Source organism: Dromaius novaehollandiae, chromosome 29 (assembly GCF_036370855.1).
Source record: "Dromaius novaehollandiae isolate bDroNov1 chromosome 29, bDroNov1.hap1, whole genome shotgun sequence".
Taxonomy (NCBI): Eukaryota; Metazoa; Chordata; class Aves; order Casuariiformes; family Dromaiidae; genus Dromaius; species Dromaius novaehollandiae.
In genome coordinates this window covers 774,844-796,266 of record NC_088126.1, presented here as the reverse complement: position 1 = coordinate 796,266, position 21,423 = coordinate 774,844, and the positions used below count along the sequence as shown (strand labels likewise).

Genomic DNA, 21,423 nt, shown 5'->3' with positions numbered 1-21,423 from the left:
GGGGGGGGTTGGGGGGGGCCCCATGGGGGGGGGGCTCTGCAGGGCTCCGGGGGGGCCGCGCCCGGGGCAGAGCCGCGCAGGGGCGAGGGGAGCACGCGGCGCGGCGGGGGCGGGGCAGCCGCGCGGGGCAGGCCCCGCCCCCGCCTTCCTATTGGCCGCGCCGCCCCGGGCGGCCCCGCCCCCTCGGGCAGCCGTTGGGAGGGGCCCGCGCCGCCCGGCCGCGCTGCCACTCTGGGCGGGACTGGAGCTCCCATTGGCCGCTGGAGAAGAGGAGGGCGGGCGCTTCCGGCCGCGGGGCCGCTTCCTCTTCCCCCCTGGCCCTGCCGTCCCTCTCCCAGTGACTTCCGGTCGGCGGCGCTGGGCGGGGGGTGCGGAGCCGCCCGCTCCCCTCCCCCCGGCACCGAGACCCCCGCCCCGCCGCCCCGGCGCAGAGACCCCCCGGCCTCCCCCGCGCCGGCAGCCCCCGGCCTCCCCCGCGCCGGGGGGCCTGTCACCCCCGGGCCCCCCGCGCCGCGGGCCCCCCCCGGGCCCCTCCGCACAGCCCTCCCCGCCCCCCCCCTCCACCAGCCCCCTGGGGTCCCCTCACCGCCCCCCCCCGGCCCCCGGGGACCCCCCCCACCACAGCCCCCCCCGGGTCCCTCCATAGCCTTCCCCCCCCATAGCACCCTCCCGTAAGGCCCCCCCGTAGCAGCCCCCCCCATAGCGCAGGCCGCAGGCAGGGGCTCACACCGGCCCCAGTCAAAGAGCAGCCCCTCCGCCCCCTGCCAAGGCGAGGCGGGCTCCCCCCACCCCCATCCCCTCACCACCCCCTTCCCCCCCCTTTATCCCCCCAGCAGCCCCCCTGCACTGGGCTGAAGCCTCTGAGGAGCAGGCAAGGGTGCCCTTGTCCCCCCCCACCTCATCGCTTCCCCCCTGCCCCACTGCAGGGGCTGGGGGAGCCTCAGGGGTGAGAAGAGGGGGATTTCTCATAGAGCCCCCCCCCTTCCTCCAGCAAAGAAGAGCTGGGTGGGGGGGATTGCCAAGCCTGCAAAGGGGGCAAAGAGGGGGGGCTCCCCTCAGGCCAAGCCCCCTTGGAAAGGGGCTGCCCTCCCCACCTCCCCAGCCATGGAGATGCAGAAGGGGAAGGGGGGAACAGCAGGAGGAGGAGGAGGGAAGTTGCTGGTCTCCACTCTTCTGGATGCCAAGGATGAGTTGGAGGAGGTAGGTGCCTGGGGCTCGGGCTGGGGAGGCTCCAGGAGGAGGGTTAGGGGCTTGGCAGGATGCGGCCACGCTCAGGGGTCCGGGAAGGGCAGGGTGGGCACGTCCTCCCTGCGCAGGGCCGGCTGCCCCCCTCACGTGCGTGTCCATGTGTGCACGTCAGGCTCCCTGGATCCGGTGCCCTGGTGCAGGGGGCCACTGGCAGTGTCCTGACTTGCCTCTTCTGCGCAGTAGCCGTGGTTTGTCCCCTCAGCCTGGGTCTCTGCCTGCCTGGCTGTGGCCGGGCTCGGGTGGAGTGGAGGTGCAGACGTGCGCAACACATATGTGACACGGGGGCCGTGGGACGGGGCTGTGAAGCTTGCCGCCTGCTTAAGCGCTGACAGGATTCATCTTTCTTATACCTGGGTGAAAAAGTTTTCCGCTAGCTGTTTGTATTCACCATCAGGGTGTTTCTCAGGCCTCACAGGCCCCAAATAATAAAACTGTGCAGCTGCATTACCCTCGTTCCCATTGCACTTTGCTCCCTGCACCGCGGAAAGGGAGCCTGCTCTGTAGCAGGTAGGAGGGCTGGGATCTCCCCAGGACAACCGGGATCTGTTCTTGGTGCTGAGGAACCGTGGAAGGGAGCTAGCAGGGGCCTGGGGCACTTCTTGGGAGTGGGCGCACCGGTCCATCTCCCCGGGCTGCTCGGTGACACTGATTTACACCTGTCTTGCAGGATGAATTAATAAAGTGTTCAGGGATCTTGTAAAAGAAGCTGTTGCAGGGCAAACTTGCCTTGTGCCATGGGGAGCAGCTGGGCTCTCCTGAGCTCCTCGACTTGTGGGAGAAACTGGTTATTTATTGTGTGATGGAAACAGATGTATTTGGAGCTTTTGAAGCAATGCAGACAAAAATCATGCTGGATTTCAATTATAGAAGAAAAACAGGATGGTAACGGGAATAACTAGGTCTCAAGGTCTGGAAGCTGTCCTTTGCCATTTGGAGTGTATTTTTATTCCTTCAAAGCGCTCAGCGGTCCCCGTGTGTGTTTTGGGTCCTGTCCAGGTCTGAACAGAACGTTCCAAACTTTGGCCCCGCGTAACTCCGTGTGCCTGGCACAGCCAAGAGCTTCGCTTGGGCTTGAAAGTTGGCCTAGGACTTCCGAAGTGGATCTTCTGGGATATGCGTAGCGCTAATAAGTAGTGTTCTGCGGGGTTTTCCTCTGAGGACAGCAGCTACGAAATCTGACAGGTCTAGGGAGGAATCGCCGTGACTCAGCAAGCAAGATGTAGCGATGGGCTGGTGAAATGACTTATCTGGTCAAGTTCAGAAACTCAAGTATCAGGATGAGGAAACTTTCAAGAAGAAACTAATTTCTGTTTTTCTTAGTAGACATTCTGTCTTAAGCAGCCAAAATATTGGAAAGCAATACCGTCAAAAAGTCCGGTCAGGTTGGAGAGAGTAGTTTAAAGTAGTTTCAGGTGTTAATTATGCTCCTGAGTGTTGTACACGCTGATGAATTTACTGTCACAAGTTTCAGGTTCCTTGCTCACTTGTTTGTGTAAGACTCTCACAAACAGGAAATTGCCTGTACACAGGAAAAACCGTGTGTGTTCGTTGTGCATTAAGTTATTGAAGTAAACAGGCTGCCATGCTCAGAAAAAAACTCTCCTGGTCGTTCCCTCTAGCAGTGGTTAGAGTTGCCTGTAGCGATAGGCTGAACACATCTGTTTTGGGGGAGAAAGAGGTGACTGGGAGGACTGGATCTCATCAAAACAGATCTCATACCAGGTGTTAAGCTAAAATAAAAACAAGTGTCATCCTGGCCTGCTGTGAGTTTGGATAGAGGCATCAGAGCTTGGTGCTGGAATGTGAACTGTTGAAGTTGCTCTGGGGCGGGCATACTGCTTTCAAATAAATCGCATACCTCGCAGTATTGAGTCTGTGCTTCTCCCATTTGTCCCAAGAAGGGAATACCAAAAACTGATCTAGTGAGTCCATCAGCAGGTCTCGGGCAAAGACATTATGTGATGAAGAACTTCCTTGCAAAGCTCTTCTGGTGGTTAATTGTCTGCCTTGTCTGCCAGCAAGTTGTCTTATTTCTCACTGGAACTTTTCTAACTCTGTTTTTCAGTTGCTGGATCTTGTCCTCCCTTTCAAATAATTCATCTGCCTTGGATTTGTGATTTTCATGGATTTTGCCCCTTTGCTCTTTAATAATGCTATTGCTCTGTCTTGAACAAAGCCTGTTTTACAAAGGCATTATCTCTGCATTACTGACCAGTACATCTTCTTTCGTATTGCTTGGAGCAGAGAACTGCTGACCCCTTTCTCAATCGCTTCTTCGCTGCAGCCCCTTTGATATGTAAAGGAGCCACTAATCAGTTCCATAATCAGCAAGATGTGTTTGCATTTTAATCAAGAAGTGACTCTGTAGAAATAACCTTCTGGTAACCTGCTTATTGCCTGTCTTAGACTGCATTTGGTGCACTTCCCTGACAAATGGGTCACTCCTCCATTAGCTGTAGGCACCAAGGAAACTCCAGAAAAGCGAGACAGACTCTCGGCCTCGTTTCATGGGCAGCGAGTGACCCCGCAGCCACTGCAGAGGCAGAAATGCTCCAGCCAGGTCTGCAGCTCTTGCATGGCATTTGCGGCACAGGCAGAGAAGGACTGAGCAGCCGACAGGGCCCATCTCCCTTCCAAGGCAATGTACCTGTTTATGGAAGAGTTAAATTTAGACCATCATCTTGCTGTTTAAGTTGTAGTGTGAGAATAAGACCCAAGAGTTAAAGGAGCCCTGCGGTGTCAGTTTTGCAGTCAAGTTGCTCTTGCGCTGACAGACTGGGAACGCTGCTTTTCACCCGTTTGCAGGCTCTCGGGGGCCATCGAGCCTGCGGTAAGCCTGCGTATCCATACTGCGCTTCCGGCACTGCCCGTGAGATCACACGGGAAGGCAGGAGAGGACGCGGCATTCCCGTGTATTCGTGGCACTTAATGGCTCACTCACTCCGCTTCTGCTCGCGCTTCCCCAGCCCTGAGTTAGTCACGAGCTAGCGCTGGGGCCCTGCCCATCTACGGAGGTGGCCGTTTCTGAGTGTGGCTGCCTGTTCCTTATACGAAGAGGTAGGTGACAGGTAATACGCGCCAGCCTGAGCTAACCCTGCCTTCCCCAGCGCGATCCTGGCGCGCATTTCTGTCCACGCAGGCCCTAACCACAGCTTTTATGCAGGAAGGGCAGCTAACCCTCCTGCCTGCTTGGGGGTTTCGATGCTCGTGAGTAGCTAAGCATCCTGAAATCATGCGACTATAACGCTCTCTGTCACTTTGGGTCTTGCGGAGAACTTTGGAGCCGCTGAATTACGGTGTCAGGCTCTCGCTTGCCTGTCGTGGGGGAAGGACGCGCCCTGTGGCTCCCGCTCAGAGAAAGCTCATCAGCTTGGAGTGCAGCTCTCCTCTCAGAGTGAGGATTGACAACCCTGTTTCAAATCAGCCTCTGTACAAACGCATCTTGGCCTTGTATCCAAGTGACATCAATATTAGTATCACGGAATAATACCATATTTAATTTTTGGCTCTTCAAGCAGTGTCAACAGAGCATTTAAACTCCAAACGAACATTTATGAGGCAGCAGCTTCTCCAACTGGCAAGAGGTTCTGGGGCTTTGACACAAGCTGAGAATGCCTCTTGCATCACTGGCTTTTTTCTGTTTGTTTAGGTGTTTGTGTGGGATGTTGTTGCTGCCTTACTTGCAACTTCTTTGCTAACCAATTTAGGGCTCTTCCATCACTCTTTCTATGTCAGCAGGAATAAATAGGGGCAAGATTTTCAAAATTGCTGGGTTATTTTAGGGTTGTCAGCTATCGCTCAAACAGGCAGGGCTCCAAAGGAGCCTTGTTCTTTGAGAGCAGGTACCCAACACATCTGGAAAACTAGGCTCCCAGATTGGACCTCCGGCTCAAAGGATCCTGTGGTGTGTTTTGTGTCCGAGAGGATGTGCTTCAAGTTTGTGATCTTGGTTTTTGTTCATTTCAGAGACTGGAAAGATGCGTGGGCATCGTGACTTCGCTGACCAACGGGCTCTCGGAAAGGGAAGCTAATGATGCCCTGAATGCTCACGTAAGTGTCATCTCCTTGAGAAATGAAAAATCTTGACTGGAAGAAGTAATTCATGGTATTCTGTACCTGCACAGATCTCTCTCGGAGAGCAGGCATGTAAGCTATTAACAAGGCACGAAGAACAGGCAGGTATTAAGAGGCTGGGGAATGGAGCCTGCTGGGTTCTCACTGTTCTGAACCTGTCAAGGATTCCCAGAGCTATTACAGTTAAAAGACAAAACAACACCACAGTTTTAATCCTTGTCTAGTAACATATTTGGAAGCCAACCTGCAGTGCAATTTCTTGCTGAAATCTGGCTGAATGCGTCTCTTTTCCATTGCATGAGTACTTTGCGAAAGGGGGGCAGTGCATGCACATATGTGTGCGTGTACACATGGATCTTTGTCACTGTGCACATGCTTCTGATGTTTACAGAATGTATATGCGTTTCTCATATGTTTTTGTACTCTCACATTGCTCAGCTTAACTTTTTCTTGGCCTCCAAACAGCCAGACTCCAGACCACTGGAAAGGGCAGGTTCACGCTTTCTGTTGAGGGATGCAGCATTTATTTCTAACTCTGCAGAGTCTTAAAATACTTGCCAGTAAGCTGCTGATATTACCGTATAAGGAAAACTGTCGGGTGACATCTTAATGGGCTCTCAGGCATGTTGGTTGCATTTTTTACTCCCCAGAACACCTTAGGCTGTTGGACTCAGAAGTAAAGGTTGCCTTTCCCTTAATGGGAAAAGGAAAGCAACATAGACTGGATTTCAAGGCTCTGAAGCTTGTGAAATCCTTTCCCATTTGGATGAACAGCTTTTAGAAAAATCTTTAACAATCCTAATGTGTGCTGTGTGTAGCGCAGAGCCTGGGCAGGTCCCCAGCAGGAGGAGAGGACTCGGAGGTTCTGCTGGTGTTCTTGATCGACTTGTTTGGGGTTTTAATGCTCACGAGTAGCTAAGAATCCTGAAATCATGCAGCTAGAATCACTAGAATGCTCTCTGTCACTTTGGAGGATCGGCATTTCTCAAATTGTCTTTTAAATACAAAATACTTGCCAGCCAATCCCTGTGAGAGGTTTGCAGCAGCGTGGGTTTTGCAAATGGATAAAAATGTTAGGGAGACCCTCTACATTTTCTGTATCCATTTGTGATCCTGTTGTGAGTTCCTCTTGGGTTGCTGTTTGCTCCATTAACCATCCATTTTGTAGACTCAAGGAGGGTTTCCCTCTCCAGATGTTTTATTGACCTTCCTCTAACATCATATCTTGTTTGCTCATGGATGGTACTTGCTTTCTCTTGCTCAGATATGTAAAGGAACCCCCCAACATGAGGAGATTTGCCTGGGTCTTTTCACTCTGGTCTTGACTGAACCTGCCCAGGCACAGAAGGTAAGGCACACGTGCTCCTGTCGGCGAGTGCTGAAGGTTTGTTTCACAAGAGATTTTGCTCTCCAGGCAGCCCTGGGATTTAGAGAGATGCTTCTAACTGGAGAAGCCTTTCAGTCTCGTGCAGGCATTGAAAGCCGCCTGGCTGGAATCTGCAGCACTTTAAGCAATGTTTATTGTAGCAGGACGATGACTTTGCTTGTACCATTTCTGTTTTCGTTATGTCCACGTGGCACAGGCATTGCAGCAGCTGCTGCTTAGGGGAATGCAGATACTGCCACCAGAGAGTGGAACTTGGCTGGATTCTTTCACAGCCCTACAATTAATTGTTTTTCATTATGGGAGGTGAATGCTGTAACTGTAAGGCATTTCCCAGTTTCTGCCTTGGTCTTTGGAGGCCCAGAATGGCCTTGCATGCTGGGGGCCAGATGTATATGCCTACAGAAATAATCATGTAGACTCTGGAGAAGAAACAGATCCAATTCTTAAACAAAATTGCATCTTTGCAATTCACCTCTATTAACTTTGCAGGCTGGATCTAATTTTTAAATATCTCTTTTTAATAATGCTGTAAACTGTGATTTTAAAGTAATAGTCACCTATGTGAAGATGAATGCTTTGTGTTCTAAAGATCTTGGATATGGGTTTGGCACTGGTGCTACAAACAATGCAGAGCTTGTTAGGGAGTTGAAAATGCTTTGTTTTAGAAACCAGACCCATTTGTGGCAGCTAAAAGGAAAAACAAAAGCATGGTGGAAGAGCTATGCATGGAGAGGGATGTCTGGGGGGTCCTTGGTTGGATGCATTTCAGGAGACAGGTGTTGCGTAGAACTTAGAAGGGTTGAAGCGGACTCTCTTGAAGCAGGACCTCGCCAGGGTCGGCTGCGAGCGCAGCTGAGTGGCATGCTATTAGAGATGCGCTGTAAATCCTGGCGCTGCCTTGGACCAAAGGTGACTCATGCAATATTCTCTCTTGATTTAATCACTGCTATGAGGGCAGAGCTCTCTCCACCAAAGCAATAGATCCACATTAACTCCCAGAACTCATAGCTGTCTTGGCATTGCTAGATGGGACAGTCCTAGTCAATGAAGTTACAGTTCTATTCCCCAGAAATCACACCTTAAAAGCAGAACGCGCTTCTTCTGTAGGTCTTTATGCCTGACTGTTTATTGTGCTGATGCAAGACAGTTTTTTTCTTCAGTTATGTGGCTGTGTTTTGTTCTGTCTCTCTGTTGGTTCAAGGCCTTCCCAAACCCTGTCCGGAGTCCCCAGCCCTGCTGTTGTCCGACTCTGGCCTGATACTGCTTCATGCACTAAGTGCACCTTAGTGTTGAGCTTGGAAACCCAGACGGGTTGAATCTGGATGGGGCTTAGAGCACTGGTGAAAACCTCTGTCTTTCCAAGAAACTGCAGTACAGCGTAGGAGCCAAAGCATGTTTCTGTGGCTGGATAGCAGCACCGTACAGGACGGTCTGTCTAAAGGGTTAAACTGCTCCAAGTGGAAGGAAAGAAAGGCTCCTCTCTCCTCTGGGAGGTGGTGGGGAATATTCAAACACCGCTAGCTGCGCACAGGTAGCGAAGGACTCGCGGGACGGGGCTTCCTTGCCCCGAAAGCAGAGGCTGAGCGATCCCGGCCGTCTCCAGCCTTCGATCTGCACAGCGCTCTCCGGCCACCCTCCTGCGAGGGGCCGAGCTAAACCTGCCCAGCACACTCGGCCTCCTGCAATGTCCTCTGGCGAGTGGAGCGCGGGGACAGACGGTCCGGCTCCCCTGCGGCTGAGCTGCGGGCAGGCACCGACGCTGTCTCTGCGATGGCAGGCTGGGGACATGCTCGCTGCTCGTGGCCATGTTAATTAGACGTGGCTGGTCTTCCTGCTCTTGTGAGAGCTGCTCTTAGGAGCACGTTACTTTTCTTAGGGGTAATTGGATCTGCCAGTCTGCTGGCCTCTGATGTCATCTGCTGTTGCCACCTGCCCTGTATCCAGACAGCAGGGACGGGAAGCCAGTCAGTGATTTTCTGCCAGGCTTTGGGGGTGAGTTATTCCTTCTCTTTGCTTCCCTGCCTGTGGAGAGGGTTAACACTTGACCGACTGATAAGGGACCTTGTGAAACACTTCAGAGAGCCTTGAAAGCGTTGCACAAAGGACAGAGCTCTCTTCATCCACCAGCAATTAGCCCACAGCCCTAGTGGTCAGCGGTAACGGTTCCCACCTCCGGTCCCGATGAGGATGCACGGCCTCTGCCTGGCCGGCCGTCAGCACGGGAGCGTTGTGCCGGGGAGCGTCCGGCCCCGTGAGGTCGGGTGGGAAGCGGGCTTCCTTCTCCTCCAGGAGGGCTTGTTCAAAACACGGCCCCCTCCCTTTCCCCGCTTCAGGAGGGGGCCTTGAGCTGCCCCAGCACCTTGCTGGTTGATGGAGGATCCTAGCGCAGCCCTGCCCTTGCAGACAGAGCGTCGGCTGAAGCGCGCGGGTCTCCTCCTCCCCCTCTGTCGCCTTGACTCTCCAGCCAGCAGAGATTAGCTGTGCTAAACTTGTCCAGCTGCGAGGAGGGACACTTGACCATGTTCAAATATCAGAGTGACAGCAACTGATCTGTCAGGTCTCCCTCCTCCGCCCGGCACCTCTCACTTTAATTAACACTGCTCTGGGATCAGAGTGCGTGGAGCCCTCCTGCTTCCCCGCCGTCCCAGCGGCTGCCGGGCGCCTCTTCTGCCCCGGCGCTGGCGGGAGGGGGCCTCGCTCCTCCGCTCAATTGCTGTTTTCTTTTTTTTTCCCCTCTTCCCTCATTTAAAGCGAACATTTATCATTTGTTCCTTCCTGTTAATTAAATGGCCTGTGCGAGCGGTGGCTCCAATCTGCCAAGAGCAGGGAGGAGACGATGGATTGTTTGCAGCCTTGGCAATAATCAAGAAATTCAGGTTCTCCCCACCCCCCTCGCCACTGGGGCCCTGGAGATTTTCTCGGAGCACTTTTCTTTCTTCGAGTTGTCGCTGCCATCCTTGTGCCGCGGGGTGTTAGGTGTTAGGTAGGGGTCCAGTCTGACCTGTCTGGGCAACAATCAGTGACACGTGGTGCTTCAGTGTCGCTGACAAAATGGGGTTTGTTCTCTTCTGCCCAGTTGCGCTTTGGGCCAAGCATCAGCAGCATCCGACGTGCGGTTGAGTTCTGTTTTTTGCAGCGTTTGTTTCTTGGATTTGAGGAAGTGTGCGGTAAGCAAGGTGAAGAGCTGCCAAACTTCTCTTAGGTGATAGGATTAGGGTGTCCTTCCTCCTGGGACTTAAATCCTGAACCAAAACCTAAATCCCTCAGTGTCTCTTCTAGCTGTTTGTTCCAGCCCTTCTCCTGATTCGGCTGGTGACAATCAGAATCTGCACAGCCGGTTGGGAACTAATCCAGGTTCTCAGGGCCGTGTCACAGAATCTCTTTGTGGCTTTAAATGCAGATGTGGACATGGCACACCTGACATGTGAGGGAGGAAACTGAAAGCCAGGTGTTCCACCCAGAAAAGCATGAATTCTTTGAATGCAGAAGCAGCTTCTGACCACCCAAAAAAGTCACTCAGATGAAGCATGTTCATCTTTTTGCTATTCCTAAGGGTGCAGAAATGCGTCTAGCTGTGAGGGGGAGTGCTGGGGCAATGGATGGTAGTCCTGACCCTGTAATCAAGCACAGGAGGAGGCAGGATCCAGGCGCTGTAGGGGCCTGATGACACCAGCGTTTTCCAAAAGATGAAGTAAAGCTTCACCTGAGTCTGGGCAGACCACCAGGGGAATGAGCAACCAGGATGCTTCCTGGCATTCGGTGTCCTGGACCAGCTGGTCCCATGCGTCTTCCCATCATGGTGATGCATGTTTTCCTTCTGAAAAGCGGGTGCAGTGGAGGGAGGTGTTGCGTGTGCTCAGCTCTCATCAGAGCTCACGTCAGGCCACGGAGCAGTCTGTGTGGAGGCTTGGGGTCTGGCTCTGCTTTGTGGGTGCTCGTTTAGCATTTTGTAAGCAATAAAAGACCCCCAGAAGTCTACAGCTGTTGGATTCTGCTTTTTTTCCTTTTTGTTTTTAACCTAGTGCTACATGAAAAAGGGAGGGAAGAGAGCCTGAGCGCAGGGAGTCTCATCAAAGAGGTCTTTCGAGGCCTCATTAACTCTCCAAAGGAGGATGCAGAGACCAGACCCCTGCTCTCTGGCATATCATGACATTTAACGGCACGAATTAACATTCATGCAGAACCACTTAGCAAATTGCTTCCTAATCACTCTCCACCCCCTGCTGCCCTGACCAGAGGGGAGGGGAGAGTCAGCACCTTTGCTCTCTGGCCAGCGTTTTTCCTGGCAGACAGAAGTGGAGAAAGTCCTTCCCTTTCCTAAGATGCGACGTCTACAGTTCCCTCTTCCTGCTGCAGAGCCCCGTCAGCTCTGCTGGTTTGGACTGCAGGTGGGATGTCTGAATTTCTAACCTGAAACAAGCTGACGCGGTAGCTTGGTTTTGAAGGTCTCTGAATTCAGCTCCAGTTCACGTCAGAAGTCTTGTGCTAACAGGCATGAGAAGGAGCATGGGTGGCATGGGAACAATCTGCCTTCGCTCCTGCATCTCCATGGAGTTCCCTTGCTGCAAGATTTAACCAGCATCGCGTTGTGCTTCCATTCAGTAACACCGTGGGTGTCTTCAGTGAGGCTGCAGTTGTCACTGGTCCCAGAGAAATGGGACTGGGCAACAGCAGGAGGCTTAAGCAATCTGGATGTGACTGTTCACTAACTGATACTTGCCCTCTCCCTCCCCTGCCACAGGATTGAAGAACCATCATCTCTCTTTTCTCTCTAGTATTGGTTTCTCCAGGACTGTGGCAGAGTTCAGGGGAGGCTGGGGTGAGGGGACAGGGAATATTGTTCTGCAGCCACCCAAAGGCATCTGTACTGGAGCGAGAAACCTTTGGTTTCTGGGGCTAAATCCAGTGAATCCAGTTGTCATTTGTAATGCCCTGAAGGAGAGCTAGCTCTCCACACCCAAGGGAGCAGGCGCTCCCCCCTCTAACTTTGCCTGACCCTGGGATGCTGGTTCAGGTCACCCCATGGCGTCTGGTGGTCTTTATGTTCTTTCTCTGAAATTAGTTTGTCTGGTGTTCTCTAGTCAGACTTGAAAAATCGTTGCGAGTTTTCTGTTACGGTCCTTTTGCTCCTGATGGCCAGCTGTAACTATCTCCTGCTCCTGTTCTCTGCTGCAGTGCTACCGGGACTTGGCCCTGGTGAGCCGAGATGGCATGAACATCGTTCTCAACAAGATCAACCAGATTCTCATGGAGAAATACTTGAAGCTGCAGGACACCTGTCGCACCCAGGTGAGGAGAGGGTCCTGCCCTCAGAATGACACCTTACACCCTAACCAGCAGAGGGTGAGCAGGGGCGTTTGCTTGCTCGGGGTTGAGTGTGAAAGGCTTGGGGGACGGTGTTTTGGGGGGTACTCCCTTGGAGAGCCCTTCGCTCTCATGCCAAGGACCCACATCTGGAAAGAAAACCCCGGCAGGGGACGGTGGCAGTGCTGCCCTCAGAGGAAGCCGTGGTATTGCTGGAAGTCTGACTTGCAGGGGGAGAGGTGTTGTGGGAGGGTCTGTGACAAAAGCCACGCTGATCTCTGTGTGTCCAGCTGGTGTGGCTGCTGCGGGAGCTGGTGAAGAGCGGGGTGCTCGGAGCCGATGGTGTCTGCATGACGTTCATGAAGCAGATTGCAGGTGAGCTCTGCCACAGGCGGCAGGAGGAAGCTGACCCCCCTCTGCCTGCACCTCTGTGCTCGTGCCGGCGGGCCGGGCGCTGTCTGCGGCGTAGCGGGGCTGGCTCACGGTGCGCCGCACGTGAAGTCTGAGCTGGGGCCTCCTGACTCTGTGCGAGGAGCCCGGGTTGCTGTGCAGCTGGGTCCTGGCAGGCGTCCGGAGTCTCGTAGTACCCAGCTGACACCAGGAAGAGCAGGGCTTGCTGGCAGGCACCGAGCCTGTCCCAACCTGTCTGCCGAGGAAATCTCTCCAGGGAGGATGAAGCAGAGAATAAGCCTTGAGTAGTCTGTTGCTCCCAACAGCCTCTACAAGGGGTGAGTCATCAGAGGGAGCCAGGAGGCTTCTGGCAAATGCCACAGCATTGCTGGAACAGCCAGGAAGTGTATTGGTTCCTGTTGCTGCCAGATTCTCCATGCGCAGCACTGCACGAGAGCACCAAGATCATCCTTAATCTCAGCTTTGACCTGCGGATTAGGCAGTGCCATGCTTGCTGCTTTCCTCTGTAACTCATCAGTGAGGTGGGAGGCTGCTTCTCCCGTGTAGGGTCGGTAACTCCCCCGGGAGCTGGGGCTGTGTCCCTAGGGTAGCCAGCAGCCTGCTTCCACTGGCCCTCAGCGTGAGTGCCCCACGCCCGTGCGTGCACACACACACACACGCACACACACGCACACACGCCTTTCCGGATTCACAGGAACGGTGCCTCTTCCGTGTTCTCTGTTCAGTGCTAGTGCTGGTCGCTGACGTCCACGAGGAGGAATTAATGTCCCACAGTAAAACCTGACATTGTGCTTTTATTGTATGCATCTGTGACATGGGGCTGGGCAGCTCGGGTTGGAAATTGCCGTGTCTGCTTTTCAGCGGAGGAAGAACGGGGAGGGAGGGGACAGAGTCCTGAGCACGAGCCAACTGCCCTGGCCCTGTTGTCACATTGTAAACACAGAACATTTTAAAAACCACTGATGAAGGCATCCCTTATTTCCCCTCGGTTGCACCTCCCCATGCGGGGCCCCTTCTGTTCTGGAAGGACACTGCTGTCTCGCTTCTTACCGCTTTTACGGTGCCTTAATTGTTATGGTCCCATTGTAGTGGCTCGCCTGCCGTAGCAGCTTTGTGTGCCCCGTGAGCAGGAGTCCGTCTCTGCTCCCAGTGGTGTTAGCCAAAGGCCCCAGCTTCGTGCTGCGGGCCTGCGTGGAGAGGACCTGCCCTATTTGAGAACAGGGCCATTTGCAGACGCTCTACCCTTTTGTAGGCTCAGCAGCTATGAATGTTAAGCTGTTCCTCTTCTTGGATGTCTGCAGATCATGTGTTTCTGAAAATGCGAGATATTGTATCATTGGAGGAAGGGGCTTGGCCAAGGTCGTGTCATGGATCAGCGAGAGCAGGGACAGTACTGAGGAGTCTTGATCTTCTGTTCTTCCCACAGTGTCACGTTGTTGTTTTCTGTATTTTCATGCTGGACCTGCTTCCTTTACTGTCCCAGACATGTTTTAAAGCACTTGGGTTTTCCTTCTTCCAGCCTCTTTTCTAACTACTGAATCTCATCCCTTTCTGGCTTCTCTCTTGCTTTCCAGAAGGGTTATTATTGATTCCGTGTTCCAGATGATTACAGTTCTGTTCCAAGAGCGCTGTTGCAGCAAAGACCCTGTTGATCTTCTTTGTAACAGAAAAACAGTCTTGCTACACTTGTCTAGAAATATGCTAACTGTATATCTAGGAATGACCAAGCATACGTGGCTGGCAGAATGGGACCAGATACAAGTATGTGCCCTAGACAGGGAGCAAATTCTTTAATTAGCTTCGCTTTACTGAGGGTGCGGGGATTGAAATGGTCAATGGTTCAGTTGAATCTGACAACAGAGAAAACTACACCCATTAATCTAACTAGCTTTTCTCTCCCATATTGCTCTCTTGGTTTCAGGCGGGGATGTGACAGCAAAGAATATCTGGTTGGCTGAGAATGTCCTTGAGATACTGACCGAGCAAAGGTACGGCTGGGCGGGAGGCGCTGGTGGAGGCTGGTGCGGTGTCGAGAGCAGTGGCCTGGCGTGCAATGAGAGCGGGTGCTCTGCCTGCCTGCTCTGGGGAAAAGGCGGGTGTTCCTGCTCAGCTGCAAGAGGGGTGGATTCCGGGGTGGTGTATTCGTGGCCACAGGCTGAGTAGGAGTGTGTTGATGGGGCTTCCCTTAAAAAAGACCTCTCTGTTCCCTTACTGTGTTAACGAGTGTATTTTCAGGCTGTGGCACAAAATTCTAGCTCTGAAAGCCTTTTTGCTGCAACCTGCAGAATTAAGTGGCTGTCTGTGGGAGGGTGTCCCGAAGTCCCTCTGTTAGCAAGCTTCCTCTGCGGGGTTCGGAAAGGAGCTGAACTTCACGTCAAATCAGATTGTCTGCCTAGACCGGCATTTCTGTCCTGTGTCCTCCTGTGCATGTTGTGTGTTGTGCTATCGCATAACGGCTACGTGTGGTAGGTGGTCAGCGACCCTCCGTGACAGCGAGAAGTGGTCACCTTGCGTCGCTGAGGAGCACACATGGCTCCGGACCAGCATCCTTGGAATATTTTCTTCCTGAGTTTCCCGAGCTGTGGGGGAGGTGTTCCTTTTGGAGGAGTAGGACAGAGTTAATTGCCCAAAAAGCTTCCTGTGTTTAAACAGCTCCTGCCTCATTGGGGCTGCAACTTTAATTTGTTGTGGACAGGCCATCTGGGAAGTATTGTCCTATGGGCTCAGCATTGTCCTTTGTTGGCAAAGCAGCCGCTAATTGATGATAAGCAAAATTCCTAGCTGCAGCCCTCAGCTGGGCAGAGTCATTATTTTTAAATAGACTATAGTTTTTCACCAACCACTGTCTATAATAGCAGCGATTCTCCTAAAATCACTTATTACTGTGGTTAACAATCAAGTTGTTAAAGCATTTATTTGGCCATAGCTAACAAGAGACCTACCAGTGATTTTCCTCCGGGAATAGCTGTGCTCGTGCATGCTGCTGTGGAGTGCCATCTAGTGCCCCTGCTGCACGTGTTTGCTCTGGGAAGCACGGAGGAGAGGGAGCCTTTTGGAGATCTTTTGGGCTTATCTGACCTTTGGTTCTTTGCACTGTTTGCCCAGCTCCATTTGTACTAAACTCCACTGCTCTGTTCCCAGACACATCCAAGCCTCACCAGCTCTCTTGATCTGGTCTGCCTGTACGCTGGTGCTACTCACTCCTGCTATCTGCGTTTTAGAGCATCTCTGAAGCGCTGCTTATCTTGCCAAAGCACGTTATGGTTTTTGTCTTGCAACCAAATAGCTGCAAACAGCTGGACTGTGGGAGAAACGGTAACTTCTCACTTGTGGTCCAAAGCCACATCTGGCCTCGGGTCTGCAGGAGAAAGCCCAGTGCACTAAACCACAGCTCCCCACTTGAGGAGGGGAGTTTGTCAGGGTGGCAGATGTGAGAGGAAAGGCTCAGCCCTCGTTAGAGGTATTGCTGGAGTGTCGTTGGTACGTCCTGTAGCAGCTGAGAAAATGTCTGAGCGTGAGGAGAGCTGGGGAGTGGGAACGAGCCGAGGGGAGAACCTGCGGCTCTTTGCTGGGCTTTATGCACTTCGGTTAGGGGAGAGCCAAGGCTTTAATTAAAGCCAAGCATGCGAAGATCTGATTCCACGTTGAGAGTGTTGACTGCTTGGTTTAATTAAAAACAACTACAACAAAGCTGCTCCCCAAGCACTGCTCACCTTGGAGAGGGGGCAAGTCCGCTACCTCTCCTAGGCCAGATGATATTTAGCTGCTTGCTGCTAATAGCTGCATGAATGTGACACTGCCTCCGAGTGTTTTCGTTTTCTATGCCTGTCAGATCGATGAATCCTGTGGCTGTGGGTAGCTTTTGACCCCCTTTGACAGCATTTTTATTTTCTGCAAAGTTCTCACTGGGAGAAGGGGGAGATGCTGACCTGACAGCCCACTGGGATCCTGGCCTTAATTATTCCCGCATCCTCCCTAGATGTAACCTCTGCGCAGCGCCGTGTGCTGCCAGGCCAAACCGCCCAGCCGACTAATTAGTCTGCTCCTAGCATCCAGCTAGATGCGGTGTGGAGAGCCTGGGAAAGCAAACACTTGTCACGCCTTTCCAGGCTCCCTCCAGTGATTTAGGGCAGCTGACTCGTTTGCCAGTGGGCTGCCGTCTCTTCAGGTGGCGGTGGCAGTACAGCTGCTGCCCACCGCAGCGGCCCTTGTGCGGGGTTCTGATTTACAGCTCGCTGAGCTGGGAGATGCTGTGGGTTATCAATCACGCTAAAGGCACCGAGCAGGCTCGGCCCCTTCCCAGCACTCAGCGCAAAAAAACAGGCTGACTGGGTTCTTTTTATGGACTGAGAATGTTTACTGTTGTGCTTAGATAAGGGAGATAAGTGGCACACCCAGCAAGCCGGGCGCTATCAGGAGCGCTGCCCCGCAGAGCAGGAGCGTCTTCCTCTGCCGCAGGCGAGCGTAGGTAGGAGCAGGAGACCAGCTACGGAGCAGCCGAGGGAAGTGCTTTGCTGACCCGCCACGGGCTCTGCTGCCCGGGGGAGCAGGGGCCGAAGCACCGGTCTGTGCTCGGGAGCCAAAGGCAGTTGGCTGAAAAATGCCACGTCTCCTTCCAGACAGCCAACCCTGGGTGCAGAGACCCTGCACCGCTCGGAGCGCTGCTGACCGCCTCAGCAAGCTGCGTTGCCCTTGGTGGCTGTGCCGGCCCCCCCAGCATCAAAGCCAGCAGACACTGGTGCTGCAGGAGGGACGTGCTGGGTCCCCCAGCCCCTTCCTTCCCTGAGGTGGGACGGAGCCCTGCAGCATCCGCAGCCGTGTTGTGATGTCTCTCCTGATGCAGCTTCCAGACCGTCTCTGCAGGGCTACATCTGCCCTCTCGCAAATCTCCCTAGTATTTGGTCTCCTCTCAAGCACATCTGTTTCTCCCTAGTTCTTTCCATTTCCCTCCCATTTGGCATTTCCAGCTTCCTGATGTTCCTGACTGCGCTTTTCCTCCTGCCCTGCGTGCTGTGGCCTTGTCAGGGCAGGGGCAGCTCTTCACCTGCCCCCAGCGCTGAGGCTGCCAAAGCTGCACGTGTTGCACTGGCAAAGCAAAAGGCACAAAAGCCGATTTCCGTGCATCCCTGCTCCGGGGTTGTCCTTCACCCCACGACTGTGGAAATCGGTGGTTTTCTGCTGTGTCGTATGTCTTGGACACACGATGGGTGCATGCCAGGCACCTGCTTTGCGAGCCGCTGAGCAAGGCAGGCTGCGTGGAGCTGCTGCTGGAAGGCTGACACATCTCATTAACAGCTGCCGTGTGACCTGCTGCTCAGGATGCCGCCGATGTTTGCCGGATTAATCCGCTTGGCAATGGCTGACTGGCAGCAACAGAGCATGAAAATACCTCTCGCACGGGTGCGTCTGAGAGCAACTGGGGCCTGACCGTATGTGAAGATCCTCTTCGGCTTAGCTTGTCCTGTTGCAGTGTCTTGCTCAGTGCTGTTCTGGCTGTGGGAACTGGTAAAGAGGCTCTCGTGACGCTCAGTGCTGGTGTCGAGGCCAAGTCTATTCATGGAGCAGCTGCTCCCTGCACTCGCTCTGGACACGTTATTGCTTGCAGTTGCAAATACCTTAGATAGTTGCGACAGTGAAGATCTCTGTGACCCTGGAAATCCACCCAGCGCTTCACGTGAGTGTGTCTGCCACCTCGCTAGAGATCTTGGGGTGTGAGAAACCAGATGGTAGCTTGTGATGTGACTGTTCACAGAGGAGGAAGAGATGGAATAAAACATAGCAGGCAGCCCGTACAGAGTGAACTGTGGAGGGGGGAATGGCCTCCGGGTGAACGACACAGGAGGTTGGGACTCCCTGCCATTGCTCTCACTTTGTGTCCCTTTCTCTGTGCCTCAGTTTCTTCTGGTCTGGGCCTCCATGGTTATGTCACTTCTTGCTGCGGTTCTCTCAAGCAGGTGGCTGAAGATTTTTTCCTTTTTTGCTTGCTCTGCAGAGAATGGGTACTGAAAAGCAGTATCCTGATAGCCATGGCAGTGTACACCTATCTGCGGCTCATTGTGGACCATCACGGCACATCCCAGCTCCAGGTGCTTCGTCAAAAGGAAGTGGATTTCTGCATCTCCCTCCTCCGTGAACGGGTAAGCGAATCCGGGGATGGCTGGGGAAAAGAGGCTCTGCTCCCTGGGCAGCCCGTATCGGTGCACGTGGCGATGCTGCCTGCGTTCCCCTTGCGGTGCTTGTGTAGGAAAAGCTGGAAGCGTGAGACTTGCTGGTTCCTCTAAGTCGCTGCTCAGCTCACGCCATGCGGGCAGCAGTGGCTCGTTCTCGGTGCAGGCTGTGAATGGCTGCTGTAAAATGGTTCGAAAGCTCCAGGCTGTGGAGAAGGGGAGAAAGCTGTCTCCTTTTGGTCTCTTTCTTTTATTCAGGCCTCAAGGTTTGAAGCCGTTCCCTTTCCTGCCAGCGGCTGTGGTGCCTCAGTGCTTGTCATGGCTAACACTGCTGGCCCACAGCTGCGAGAACATCAATTCCTCCCTTACGGAGGCAGCCGGTGTCTTTGGCAGGCTTGAGGAGAACGATAGCAGTTCTAGGCTGCTGTTCAGTCCGTCCCCTGCAGTAAAAGCCGCCAAGGCTAGGTGTAGGCAGGCATCCTTGCCTTCGCTGTCCTCGCCCCGTGGGCCGCGACGGCTCCGTAGCAGATGCGGCAGCGCTGCTCCCTGCCCGCCGGTCTGAGTGCTGCCTGCTCTCCCCTTGCTGGGTGAGAAGGACCAAGTGTCAAGTCCTAGCTCCAGAGACTGGCTGCAGTCCTGGAGACAAAAATGTCAGATTTATGGTCTGATTGTTTGCTTTACAAGGGAGAGAACATTTTAAAATAGCCGCTGACCTTCCCGCCCGTCACCCCTCCTCTTAGAACCTGCTAGCTTCAAAAGAGGGGCAGGCTGCCAGGGCAGGAGTTTAGATATTGTGCAAAGAGTGAATCATCTGGAGCCGGTTGAGAGGTCGAAGGACTGACTGTTCCTCCCTTCCACCCCCCACCCCTCCAGTGCCTTCTCCCTCCCCCCTGCTCGGGAGCAGGTAAACAGTAAATGAGATTTTTCCTCTCCTTTCCCAAGTTCATGGACTGCTTCATGATTGGCCGGGACCTGGTGAGGCTCCTGCAAAACGTTGCCAGGATACCCGAGTTCGAGCAGCTCTGGAAGGACATCATCCACAACCCGCAGGTCCTCAGCGCGCAGTTCACAGGTAGGAGAGGAGAGGGCGGCCGGCTCCCGTCCGCCCTGCCCGCGCTCGGGGCGCAGCCCGCGTTGGGGCCGCAGACGAGCCCTGCGCGCAGGCGTGCCGTCGCGTGCCCTTGCAGCCTGGCCCAGGGTCCGCACCACCGCGCGTCCCTGACGCGAGCAGCGTCGTGACTGCCCGTGCCAGGGTCGGAGGGAGAGGTGATGTGAAAATTCAGTACCGCAGCTGATGCTTCGGTCGTGTGTGCCCAGTCTGGCCCCGAGAATCGGGACCGCGCTGAAAGCAGAGCGACTCCATTATAGTCCTGTCAAGGCAAAACAAATTGGGTGTGTGGGTTCTTTTCAGATGCTCTCTTAGAGGAGAGGATGCAGAGAGCTATAATTATACCGTGTGATCCCACCTCCATCAGCATCGAGGCCCATGTGTCTGCTTCCAGAGCCCCTTCTCATCACTAATTAGAAGGAGATGCCTCAAAAAGCAGCTTTTTACAGGCTGCAGGGAGCTTAGGAATCAGGGGAAGGATGGGACCAGTCTCCCATGATCAACTTGGGTGCTTGGCAGCTTTTATCATTCCTTAAATGCTGCAGAGGCCTCGTAGGCATCTGGGCTTTAAACTATGCTGAAAAACAGATACTTCGGGCAACTGTAATGACATATCACAAGAATGCATCTGGGCCACGACAAGGGTTATGGAATTCTATTGCTTGTCCTGGACTTAACACTTCCATAACTGTGGTTAATTTTTTAATTACCTGATTTGTAAGCTGAGTTGAAGTTGGAGCCCAAAGATGTAAAGTGTCTGTGTTCTCCATACTCTCCAGAAAAGAGCTCTAGGAAACTATAACTCTAAAGCAGGAAGACCACAAGCTGCAGTAACTGACACTTTCTAAATGGGATTTTATTTCTCCCTGTAGCCTCGCACGGCTGGTGTACAGGAACACTCAACTGTGGAGATCTCTGCACAAGTCTGGGTTAAAATAGACTTGACTGAGAGAGTGTTATATTTATAATTTTTATTGGTATAAATTATTCACTTCTCTAGGGGCTGTCACACCATTATCTGTCTGCATCAATTCTAATGAGCCTGTGGAAGCAGGGCTTTAAAGTGTCCTCCCTCCCCCCAATGCCTGCTCTCCTCTCAGGGGCCGTGTTAGTGTCACTTTAAAGATCTCGGATATGCTCAGGGAAATTCACAACACATCGTTTGATTAAATGCTTGTTAAGCTCTCGGGTCTCTGGCTTCTTCTCCATCTTCAGAACCTCTCCTGTCATTGCTGGCCTCTGCTGAGACTTGGCAGCTGAAGGGCTGCAAGGACTGAGCTCCCCACGAAGGTCTGGGTATCAGAGTTAGCCTGTGGGGCTTGTGGAGGCATTTTGTCCTATAACTAAGGAAGGCTCATGTTTCCAGGGCTCAGCCCTGCCTCTTCCCCCAGCTCTGAATTCTCTAGAAGCTCTGCTCAGCTTTGTCTGGACTTTCACAGCTGAGTGCTGAGCTTTCACGTTCATGCTTAGAGTCTCCTGAGCACTTAGCAAGTGTCCCTCTAGCTGCACTTACTTCCCGCATCAGTAGGGGCAGCCAGTCAGGGCTATTTGCTACCAGTTTTAGCCAAAATAACCCAACAAAATTGTACCTAAGTTGGGGCTAACATCCAGCGCTCCTCTTCTGTTGGGCACCACAAGCAGCAAGTGGTCCGTGATGTTGCCCAGCGATTCGTAAAGGTGAGAGGACATCTGGATAGCGCGAGTACGTACACGAGTGTGACTTT

At 53.4% G+C, this 21,423-nt stretch overlaps 1 protein-coding gene across 1 annotated transcript in view; it reads left to right on the top strand.

The window, feature by feature from the left end:
* Positions 1 to 318: 318 nt before the first annotated feature.
* INTS3 (integrator complex subunit 3) overlaps positions 319 to 21,423 on the top strand; it is a 47,435-nt gene continuing 26,330 nt past the window's right edge. Inside the window, exons 1-8 of the mRNA XM_026118393.2 lie at positions 319 to 1,200; positions 5,215 to 5,298; positions 6,587 to 6,670; positions 11,885 to 11,998; positions 12,304 to 12,388; positions 14,346 to 14,412; positions 18,417 to 18,561; positions 19,534 to 19,663. Of these exons, the coding sequence (XP_025974178.1) occupies positions 1,105 to 1,200; positions 5,215 to 5,298; positions 6,587 to 6,670; positions 11,885 to 11,998; positions 12,304 to 12,388; positions 14,346 to 14,412; positions 18,417 to 18,561; positions 19,534 to 19,663 (805 nt within the window). The 5' untranslated portion in view covers positions 319 to 1,104. The remainder of the gene's footprint in view (positions 1,201 to 5,214; positions 5,299 to 6,586; positions 6,671 to 11,884; positions 11,999 to 12,303; positions 12,389 to 14,345; positions 14,413 to 18,416; positions 18,562 to 19,533; positions 19,664 to 21,423) is intronic.